At 35.8% G+C, this 12,012-nt stretch overlaps 2 protein-coding genes across 4 annotated transcripts; both read right to left on the bottom strand.

Annotated features, from left to right (window-relative positions):
- Positions 1-253: 253 nt before the first annotated feature.
- LOC147407922 (uncharacterized) lies at positions 254-2,246 on the bottom strand. The gene has a single exon (XM_086436717.1). It carries the CDS (start codon positions 2,108-2,110, stop codon positions 1,529-1,531), a length of 582 nt encoding a protein of 193 aa, XP_086292843.1. The 5' UTR covers positions 2,111-2,246; the 3' UTR covers positions 254-1,528.
- A 5,742-nt stretch (positions 2,247-7,988) lies between these two features.
- Positions 7,989-11,285, bottom strand: LOC147407921 (phosphatidylinositol 4-kinase gamma 4-like). 3 transcript variants are annotated; one of them, XM_086436716.1, is made up of 3 exons: positions 9,428-11,285; positions 9,146-9,346; positions 7,989-8,697 (listed from the first exon to the last, which is right to left on the bottom strand). In XM_086436716.1, exons 1-3 carry the CDS (start codon positions 10,514-10,516, stop codon positions 8,320-8,322), a joined length of 1,668 nt encoding a protein of 555 aa, XP_086292842.1. In that variant the 5' UTR covers positions 10,517-11,285; the 3' UTR covers positions 7,989-8,319. The 3 variants fall into 3 exon arrangements, with proteins under 3 accessions (XP_086292842.1, XP_086292840.1, XP_086292841.1); XM_086436714.1 differs by having other exon boundaries at positions 9,146-10,959; positions 11,085-11,281; XM_086436715.1 differs by having other exon boundaries at positions 9,146-10,675; positions 11,085-11,281.
- Positions 11,286-12,012: the final 727 nt, after the last annotated feature.

Raw genomic sequence — 12,012 nt, 5'->3', positions numbered from 1 at the left:
TCTCAATTATAATTATAAAGATAAAATAACCTTACTTAAATGCTATGATCATGGTTTAAAATATCAGAATGTATTGGTCGATATGTATCGGTATTGGCCCAGACTGATATGAAACGTTGAATGTTTCAGGAATGTATCGGGCTTGTATCCGCTGATACCTTTTCAGTTTTTTCATTAATTGATACGATATTTTAAACCATGGCTATGATTACGGTATCTGTGGATTGAGCATGTTGGACCGGTAACGTGCTTAAGGCTTATCAATGCTCAACCCAGCCCAGTCAGCTAGATGTATATGATTTCAAACTAAACTATTTGCCTTCATTTCAAACTACTAGGATGGCTTCAAATGATTTTACAAAATGCAGGAATTTAAATTTTTATAGAACCTGAACAGAGACCTGAGCTTGGTTTGGACACTTTAGGGGGCCAGGTTAGGACTTAGTCAACTTAGACCCGATTGAGTTATAGGGCTAATAATTTAAGACATAGCCCACCACTTTAAGGCCGGGTTAGGTATCAAACAAGTCCGACCCAAACACGTCCACCAGCCCCAACAATAATATCCATGTGGGCTCTATTAATGATGAAAGCAGGAGACTAAAAACACAACTTAAAGATTTTATAGATAAGTACAATTATATCACCTCAACTAAAGTAAATCCCACTAAAAATAGACAGATACCGTTTCTTTGTCCAAGTAGAACCAACCCTTTCTTATTCTTCCACTTTTGTCCCCAATTTTCCCCCTCAATGGCTCAATCTAGTCCTCATATTTCCCAAACTGTTAATAACAACGGGACCTCCATATGATGTTGCTTAGGGCCTACCCATCCTTGAAAAACTAACTTGATTAGATGAGGGTGGGCCCACAACCATTCTTGAAAAACTAACTTGATTAGTTGAGGGTGGACCCCACAACCATCCTTAAGAGTCAACTTGATTAGATTGGGTGGGCCACGACTACTTTATATGCTTTGAATTTGAGTTTACGCACAGATGCACTATATCTTCCCTTCCTCCTCAAGTAAAGAAAATAGATAAAAGAAAGATGGTCTCAAGTGGCTAAAATGCGCATGTATGTTCGATTCCCTTGAAGACAGCCGCGTTTTATGCTTTTCCCAAAGATAAATCTCAGCTTTTGCTATGTGCGCAGGTTAAGCTTTGTCATCCTCGAAGGCGTACATTAGAGTTGTGCAACTCATCGAAAACAAATTCTGAATTTTTCTTTTTTTTAAAATCAACATTAAATTCTTTTAAATTAAAAAAATCAAGACTAAAGGCTCGTTCCATTTACTTGATTATAATTAAACGAAAATTTTAAAATCGGAACTGAGCTCAAAATTCATATATATATATATAAACTCCAAATTCAAATAAAAAAAAATTCAATAAAATCGAGGTTCAAATCATAAAGCTCAAATCACCAGTTTAAATTTATAACAACTAAACGAGAGAGGGAGAAAGAGAGTTTTTGACAGAATTGATGCTTCAAATTGAAAACCCCAATCATCAAAATTCGAATTTTTCAGCAATGCAACCCTAACACTGATCCATCACTCACAGAAATCGCAACCTTACACCCAACCCTAGACTCCACGTGATGCGTGAAGAAATGCAAAACACTAACCCTACCCGCCATTTTCATCTGAGATTCAATCTCCAACGTGGGACCCACCCCAAACCCATTCAACGCCTCCGTTAGCGTGGATTCTCCCGTTGATTGCGCCGTTAATGGAAACGACTGTATAGAGAACGTTGCCGACATGAACTGAGTCCGACCGGATTCGATCTTACCAGCGGGGATGAACATGAAACCGACCTGATCGCCGGAGTGGAGTAGCTGGAGCGAGCTGTCGTAATGGGTGAAGACGGCGCGGTTAGGATTCCTGACGGCGACGTACTGTGAGAAAGTAAAGTTAACAGTGCCGTTAGAGATGGAGAAAGTGGGAAGCTGGACGGCGTTAACGGCGATCTTTGGTTCTTTGGGTTTGAAGAGAGAGAAGAAGACTATGAGGATGACGATGACGACAAAGATTAAGAAGATCGTGGCAACGACACACGAAGCGAAATTCGTACGGCCTGATGAAGGTCTATGTGGTTTGCTCATGGCGATGGTAAAATTGTAATTTTGTTGGAAAAAGTTGAGAGAGAGTGTGTGAGTGTGGTGGTTGGTCTGGTTAATTAGTGTGGAGTTTTGTGACTACAAGTTATGTGAATTAAAGTGAACGAAGAAGAGTGCATTTTCATGTACTCCCAGGAGTTGAATTGCAAAACAACTATCGGTCTATTTTTTTCTCCAAGTGGTGCATTATTCGACCCAAACAAATTGACCATCATAGCAACCAAGTTGAGATTCCATAATTATTAACAAGGATTCAATTTCTTTTATTTATATTGAAATAACTATAAAAAACACTCAAGGAGTGAATAGGTTTTCTAACAATTTTTTATTATCACAAAACTTAGGTGCTGATTGATTTAGCTTCTTAAAACTGTTGTCAGCTTCTGCTGTCTGAATCTGCTATCAGAATCTGAAAAGTTGAAAATTTTGTTTGATAGAGTTTTTTAAAACTGCTGTGCTGTTGACTAGAATCTAACTATGGATTGTTTGATATAGCTTCTAAAATCTGCTGTAGTAGGGTAAAATGATTAGAATGCCCTTAAGGTTGATAATGTAACCAGAATGCATAAAAATTATCAGAATACCCCTATACATATATAATTACACTAAATATATATATAAATATAATAAAATTATATAAAAAATTAAAAAAATAATTATTTTAATTTTAAAATGTTTATAAATCTATATAAAAAATTATAGAAAAATTTTATAATTCTATAGAAATTTCGACAGCATCTCCTCTTAAAAATAGACATATAAAATTTTCCTGATAAACAAAATACCTGCATAATACACAATCCAACATAATGTACGCAGAATGCATCAAAAATTAATATGATCACATCTCTTTTGTCATTGTCTTAATCATCATCAACATCATATTAAGTTGTTGAAGATGATTGATTTTGAAAAGAAAATTTAAATATTTTTCATTAGTTGATGATACAATACCAAGTAAGGGGGTATATTGTTGGTTTGAAAACATTTATTTACGAAAACTCGTGCTTGTGATGTTCAAGCTACATTAGAAGTACATCATGACCACGAGTTATAAGTGAAGCTTTCTAAATGCATATGCAGCCAAAGCAAGATAGAATACCTAAGCCATCTCATATCATAAGATGGAGTTGTTGTTGATCCACAAAAGATTGCAAACATTGCATCTAGTAAATTAATAGAGGCTATTTTGTTCCCAAATGAACAGCCCCTTGCATTTAAGAGTAAGGCATTACCTAGACAACATTTGGTACTATCTAATTACAAAAAAGATATGCTTTTTTTTCACTCCTCCTTTTTCCCCAATTTTTAAACAGACTACAATCATAAATTCCGAATAATGAACCCATTTACAAATCTTTGCCCTAAATTACTAACTATAAACTAAACCATCCAATCAATAAACCCTAATTAGATGTTTTGGACTAGAAATCGGAAAAATCAACTGGTATCACTAATTTGATCCAGAAGAAACTAAAAAATAAATATCTAATTAGATAAATCATCCAAAATTTGAAACATTTTCACAGAATTTTGAAACATTTCCTTAAAATGTCACGTGTAATCTAATGGAAAGAGAGTTTCTTCAAAATTTTGAAATGGGTTACCCGCAACAAACAGTTTTTTCCTTCAAGAACTAGTCCAATAGTCTAAACTTATTAAATTCAAAAGAAGCAAGATTTACCCTTATCAGACATAAACATGCTTCTGAACCATATATATACAAGCAAGAATGAAAGTCAATTTTATAAGATAGGGTGTTTTGGATACACCTTACACATTTTAAAGAATATTTGAGATACACCTATTTTTTTTTAAACTGATGATATGCCCTCCTTGAGTTCAAACTTCCATGATAGACTAATAGAAAATGACCTAAATTCTATCATGTTCAACTTATATTCGAATATTCTAAAATTACATTATCATATTCTTATATTGTTTCCTAGATATAATATTTTTGAATTTTACCGATGTATATTGGTTAGAAAATTTTTATCAAATATTATCAATATTTGATTTAGGTTTCTAAAAGATGTCTAATTTCCTGTCTGTTCTCCAATTGGAGTTCCGATGTAACCAAAATCTCCTACGATTTACCTCTATAAAGATAATAACAATTAACATATATTTCTCATCATTTCCGATCCAAAAAAATTATATTAAAGTGAAAATTATCCCTGAAAATATAAAAATACATAAACAAATCGACATCAAAATCCAGATTCATTGTAGATCTGGGTTAACAAATAGACATCGAAAACCCAATTTTATAAAACCCTAAACTATATGAATCTGTTGAAGTTGTGGGAACTAAAACCTAAGAAGATATGAATCTATTGTTCGTTTGGGGTTCAAATCTTGGTGAGTTGAGTTGGAGATCAATACTGTGATGGATATACAGGTAAAACCCATTCTCTAAATCAAAAACCCAAACTAAAAATCGTATTTGATTTACAAAAAAATTGAAATTAAATTAATTTTCGATAGAGAGAGAGAGAGAGAGACCTGTAAGAGTTGATGCAGAGGTCGAACTCCTTGCAGATCTGTGCGAGATCTGCTGCGAGAGAGAGAGCTTTGCGAAGATCTGTGCCAGTTGGAGATCCAACAGCTGTGTGCAGCTGTGTTAGACGATTGAAGACCAAGATGAAACAGAGAAAGAGGTGTCCGAGAGCGAGAGAGAGGTTTGAGAAGGCTGCTGTGTGTGCGAGAAAGAGGTTGAACAGAGGTTCAATAGCGCTTCTATCGTCGTGTTGTGAAGGCTGCTATGTGTGCAAGAAAGAGGTTGAAAGAGCTTCAGTCGTCGTGGTTGAACAGAGCTTCTGTCTTCGTCTATTCGATGGAGAAAATAGGGAGGGGTAGAAACGTCTTTTAGATGAACCGTTTATTCGGTATCTCAAACTCTCGCAAACGCAAAATAAAAAAGCTCCCTCAAACCGCTTCTCTCATTTGCGTTCCAAACCGCAAAAGTTTAACGCAATTTCAAAACGCAGCGGTTGGATGCGTTTGATTCAGCTTCAAAACGCGGCGTTTTGACGCAAACGCCGGTAAATTTGCGTTTAAAAGCGCAATCAATCGCCACCTTAATGAACCACATAAGTACTCACAATACACAATCAATCAAAATAATAAATTAGATAGAGTTTTAGAGAAAATCAAATCACATAAGAGACATAAATTTATAGTAGATTGACGATCTCGATCTCTACTCCACTCTAGAAAAGCACAATAACTTGAACTGGTATTTTTTTTTTATTCAATGCTTTCGAATTACAATCACTTACACAAATAAACTAACACATCTTCGCGACATTATGCTTGGGATTTTCACTCGAGTAGTTACGAGATTTCAAAACAAGAAACCTCTATAAAAATAAAAATAAGATAAAATAACTTTCTCTCTTTTTCTCCCTCTCTCGAGGTATTACTAAAAAATGGATCAAAGAAGAAGAAAAGGGAATGAAAAAACTCAAGAGGTTAACTCAAATCTAATTGATTTTTTGCTTGATGGATTTTTTTTGATAGATTTATACCATTTATAGAAAAGAAAGGAGAAAATGATTTAAAGAGAAATCCTAATAACTAAGGATAGGCTCTAGAAAGAGTCATCAAATTCAAAAATAATCAAAGATCAAGTTTTTTTCGAATAATATTGATTGTTGAAACAAAAGAGGAAAAAGTCACAATTTTTAAATTTTAAGCGCTCGATCAACTGAGTGAGCAAACTCAAGAGCACTAAGACTTTCGGGTTAGATCGACCAAAGAATCTCAACCATCCGAGTGAGCAAAAGAGGAGATTCACAAGTTTCAGGTTCAATCAATTGAATGGACTTGATCGCCCAATGAGCAAATAATGAAAGTACTATACTCTTGGATTTGATCGACTAAAAAGGTTTTGTCGCCCGAATGACAAAAACGATGAGGTCTAAGAGTTTCAGGGTGGTTTGATCGACCGACCAAAGACACTCACACACTACTAACCTTTTTCTGGATCTCTTTATCGATGTGTGATAATCTCAATTGGTCTTTACATTCTTCTTCCCAATATCTTTAAGTTTGATTTTCAACGAATTTGACTTTGATATGATTCTTCAAACTTCAAATTTCCCAAAAACGATTTTAACGATAACAATTACAAATGAACTAAAATATTTATAGGGAAATCATTTACAATAAATCAATACAACCCATGGACGAGGACAAATACTTTTACATAGATAAATTAGTTAAGAATGATGATTTTCAGACACCCCTTTCTACAAACGCCCTTTTATACCCCCGTCATAGAATCATAAATTATTTGCCTCAGGATATGCATAATTATATATCTTTTTCTTATGTATCCAGAGGCAAATGATCTACGTTTTTGTGATGGAGGTGTAAGATTATCATGACTCATTAGGAAAACTTTTGAAGAAAAAAAAAATTATTGAAAAGTATACAAATGAGGGCTATGGGTGTCTTACCCAAATCCATCATCTTCAACCTCCTCAAAACTCAAGAAAAAGAAAAAAAAAATTTGAGGGTAAAATATAAAAAATTTATCATATTTCACAACTAACTGATAAATCATCAATTTGTTGAATTAATTTAATAATCCTTTAATCAAAGGTTTTTTTTTAGGATCTTTTAAAATTTTAAAGAATTTATTAAAAAAAATGGAGAATTTTGCAGTTAAACAAGAGTCAAATCTCTACTTCTCAATGACCTTTTTTTAGATGAAACGCTCACATAGAAGAAGTATCCGGCCCGAATCGCTCATGAAAGAGAACTAGAAGGAGTGGTTGAAGAGGGACAAACTCCAGCTGGCCACTTATATATTATGATGATAATCGGTAATCTATTCAAGCATGGAGGTGGGTGCAAATATACCCAACTCCCTGTAGTATAGGATCGGGATGGGAGAAAGAAACGCACACTGCACACGTGGTATGGATGGAATGGATCTGAGACACAAAAAAAAATGTGTGAAAGGATGACTTCCGTTTCCTCGAGAGAGGAATGAAAAATAATGTCTTATTGAGAATGCATGAACGGCTGTGATTAACCGATCATATCTATTTTTGGACCGAAAGGTCTTGTGGGACCACGAAGCTCGTAAAGGCATCATACATGGTAACATGGGACCCTTGATTTTTTTTTCTATATTTCTTTTTGAAGGAGCATTGGAGAATGGATGTGGTACAACTTTTGATGTGAAAACATGGCCTCGGACAGTTAGGATCATTAATCACAGTGATTTCTGGACAAAAGTCTCATGGTGGGTCCCACTGGATGGAAAAAAAAAAAAAAAAAAAGTTAACGGGAGACATTGATTTGTTGAACTTAAGAGCTGCTAGTGGCACTAAAACTTTTACTTACTGCACTCCAATGGATATAAATATATATAGGAGGTGAAACAATGTAATAACAATCATTTTTTGTGAGAAGGATCTCTATGAGAAGATCGTGCCAAAAAAATCAGCCTAATCGAAAAATTTTAACCCCATCAAAAGTGTTTTAGAATGTGCACCATCGACTTTTTACCAATAATTTGTAAATCACTTCTAAAGAATTTAAAATTTTCAGATTCAATTGATCTTTTGTGAAGAAGCTCTTCTCCTCATAGAGATCATCCTCACAAAAAGTCAATTCAATCCCAAACATCTAACCCATATTTTAAAAAATCATTGTTTTTACATATGTTTTTACTTAAGTTAATGACTTAGAATAAGTAAAACTTGCCTGCCAGTTGTTTGGATATATCATAATACTTAGTAATGTTGAGGTAATAAATTGAACCAAACTTCTGTAAAAAATGGTGCGTTTTAAATAAATAATTTAAAAAATTAAGGTGGAATAAGTAGAAATTAGGGTGCCAATAGCAGCTCAAATAACATTATTTAACAAATTGCATTTGGATAATTTCATCACTAATACAAAACACTTGATTACACATGAAAGCATGGTCGAAGGTGCGAGGGTACCTCAAATATTCACCAAAACCAGGAGGGGAAAGCTTCACATCAAATGTATGAACAAAGAAAGTGAGTTAGAAGGGCCCTAAGTTGCCAACAGCATATCCACACAACATACATCCTGTAACATCTAAAGATGGACCCATCATCCATCCATGCGTACATACATACATATTTATGATAACATATGCATATGTATATATATACACATATGTACCTATATAAACCATTGTGCTGTTATATGGTGAGCTCATCAAGACGACGATCCATGATCCGGGAAACGGATTCAAGGAAGGAAGCTTCACTCATTCCTGGAATCATGGAGTCCTGCGCTTCACGAACAATCTCCTCAATCACGGATTCTCTGTTTAGGGTTTCTCTGCACATGATGGTTCCAATGGTAAAAGGAGTAAGCCCTCTCTCTACACCCTTCTTCAGAAGCATGGTGGAGACGCGGAGGGTACGTGCACACTCAAGTGATAGATCCCATCCATGGAACTTCAGAAGGGCGATATCTTCTTCGGCATTTAATGATCTTATGTAGTCGATATCATCAGGGGAGTAAGGCTGGCGGGCTTGGGGCCAGTAGAGCCAGTCAAATGTGCAGTCTTCGAACTGCAGCAAGAGCAAACACTATTCATTAAGTAACTACTAAACACAACTTATAATCAACCCATTAACCATCTACGACAATAACAAAGTAAGGAATACATAGTTATACATCAAATTCCTTCACTAGATGCATAACACCTTTCTTTAAAAGGCAGCAGCTACCCCATATCCCCACTTGAGAATAAGAGGGAAGCATGATGAAACACCAGTGCTGCTGAGAATCTAGTAGAATCATACATCAAACACAAAAACAAAAGAATACCTAGGAATCAAAAACAGGCAACCCGGAATCATGCAGAAAAAAAAAAACTACCCTTAAAACAAATTCTTCAGAAATTATAAAAACTAAAACCAGAAATATCCCATATTAAGAAGAGAAAAGTATATGGAGTCAAAGCCAGTACACTAATTAAGCCAAAAAAAAAAAAAACAGAAGAAAAGTAAAACTTACATTCTCGGGCAAGCAGTATCCGTGATCAATCGGAATCAGCACAATACGACCCTCTTCTCCCTCCTTGCTTATCAGAATATTCCCAGCATGCCTATCCGCATTTGCCAACCTCATATCCAAAACAGATATCTTATGCACCTCCTCCACTGGAAAAGCTCGAGGACCCATGTCTTCACAACTCCCATAATTCTTCATAAACATCTGCAATGACCCAATCTTAATGTTCTTATTTGCATGCTCATACCCTTCTGGATGGTTAAAACCTTTGTGCAAGAACCTAACCATTGTCGTGGGTGGGACCCCGGAAAATCCGAGTGCCTCATTTGAAAATGACCGATGTCCACTCCTCGGGTGATCCAGAATGTATGCTGCAACTTCCCTCAATGCTCCTTCTCCAACTCTTGTCCCCCTCTTCAAACCTTCACCATTTGTTGTCAAGGGTAACTCACGAGGGTTATTCACGGCCATGGGTTCCTCGTCAATTGGTTTAAACACCGAAACATACTTATGACCTGATGAATCCGGAATAAAATAAGCTCCACCCGAACCCTCCGAAGATCTGATTGGTTGGTTACCTCTTTCCATTCCCCCAATCGTAGAGTTAATCATATCTCTAATCACAGAAGGTAATTCAATCTTACGATTAACAATAACTGGTTCCAACAAGAAATCTTTATTGAGTGGCTTCCTAGCAACAACATAAAGCTCATCATCTTCTTTCCTCCACAGTTTTTCATTATCTTTCCTCTCATTCAAATTAGGTGCAACAATTGTTAGTTCGAAATTTTTCTCAACAGGCTTAGCCCTAACCTTGGCAGGCTTCCGAACCAGTATGTGAATCACCGCGTCATTACTTTTACAAATATCATCAATGACACATTGATCTTCGAGCTTCTCTCCATTACAAATCAATTCTTGATCCTTGACATCAACGAAACCTTTCCCTTTTCTCGCGATCTGCTGCTTGACATACCCTACATTTCTACACCTTTCAACATGGAATTCAAACTCCTTCCCGCAAGCAGTCTTAACGGTGATAACTTGAAGATCAGAAAGCCGGAGGACCAAATGCAACAAGTTCCCATCTGTGACCCCGTAATCTCGGACCAGAGAGTCACTCCGTGCCAGCTCTCGACCTCCAAAAACTAGCTTTTGCTTCTTCACAACAAATCCTTTGCAGGTTTGGATCCTTAGTTTCACGGATGCAATGGAATCAGACTCCAATATACGCATTGGAATCACAGAATTTGCAACCGTAAGGTAAATCAAGATCGAATCGTTCGAATGAGGACTCAATTGACAATCAAAAAAACCAGGGGAAAGGGCGGGATCTTCACAAATTGGACTGCGAGCGACATCGGCAATAGCCATTTTTACCTAGAAATTGAGATGCTTTTGTGCTCCAAATCAAACTAAGCTCTAAAATCTAGAACCCATTGGCAATTTCTCAGGATTCAGCCCAGAAAAAGGCGATTTATTCGCCATGGAGGGATCAAATTAAGGATCGAAAGATCCCTAATTCTAAAAGGCCTGTACAAAACAAAAAAAAAAACCTAAAAAACAACCCAAACAATTCCAACCCTAGAAATCCATGAATCAGGAACAAACCCTAATCAAGACTAAAGGAATGCCCCAAAAATCATAAAGCCCAAACTTCTCCAATACCTCCAAGATCAGAAATTTCTCGGAAGAACCCTAAACATCAAATCCAGGAACCAAACCCCTATAGAATAGAAACAAAATATTTCAAAATAAAATAGGGATTATTGGTTCCTCGTTCAAAACCAGAGTTTTCAAACACAAACCCCTTAAATCTGAAAATGAACAAAGGCGTCAACAATTAGGGTTTCTTTCAAATGTGGGATTTGTTGGAATAAAAGAAACAAAGAAAATTAGAAAAAATTTGTGGGGATTAAAGAAGAGAAAAGTGGATTCTTACCAAAGGAAAGAATCAGAGACGAGTAGAAGACAAATCCGGGATTAAATTGAAGATCAGTTACAGAACAGATTGCGCGTAATTGACGATGAATTGGATCGATCTGCCCCCTCTGATGAACTTCTTTGTTATCTTCGGTCGCAAATGTCCGATTTTGTCGCCAAGAGATACGAAGGAGAGAGGCGAAGACGTAGCCCATGCTTTATATAGGCTTGGATGAAGTCATGAGCAAGACTTTGACTGAAACATTTTAACGCCGTTAACGAACGTGCGAGGAAGACACCAAAACTTTATGAAAGTTTGAAGCACGTTCTTTTTTATATCCTAAAATACCCTTGTATTTTATTAAAGGATTTTGTTAGCCTGTGTCTTAACGGCACACGTTAAAGTGTAATAAATACATTTTAAAAATTGGATTTTGTAACAAAAATACCCTTAAAAATATTATTTTTTTATCAAAATACTCTCACATTCTAATTTTCAAAGTGTATCTATTGCACTTTAACGTATGCCCTAAGAGTACATTTTAACAAGACTCTTTAATAAAATACCTTTAGATTATATTTGGGAATCATTAGAAGAGAGAGAATTTTTTTCTTTCTCTTACAACAATAAACATATAATGGTGTAACTTTTTTATGATTGAAAAATTGAGCAATTACTCGCAAATCACAAGTCACCCCTTGCATTTCAATAAAGATAAATTATTTTTTCCTAAAGGTTAGACTAAAGGGGTAACTTGTGATTTGCAAGTAATTTCTCTCTAAAGTTATACAACAAACCTCTTTTCAAAGAAGGGTATTCATGTCACATAAAAAAAGACTTGAAACCGCACTTGCATGGTTCCAATTGTACGCTCCTACCTTTACGTGATGAGCGTATGCTTGCTGACGGACATCTAATTTAACGGAAAATTACGTGTTCGGTGAGC

The sequence above is a fragment of the Akebia trifoliata genome, chromosome 3, assembly GCF_017979445.1.
Source record: "Akebia trifoliata isolate Shusen 1 chromosome 3, ASM1797944v1, whole genome shotgun sequence".
NCBI classification, from domain to species: Eukaryota; Viridiplantae; Streptophyta; class Magnoliopsida; order Ranunculales; family Lardizabalaceae; genus Akebia; species Akebia trifoliata.
This window is presented reverse-complemented; position numbering and strand designations above follow the sequence as displayed.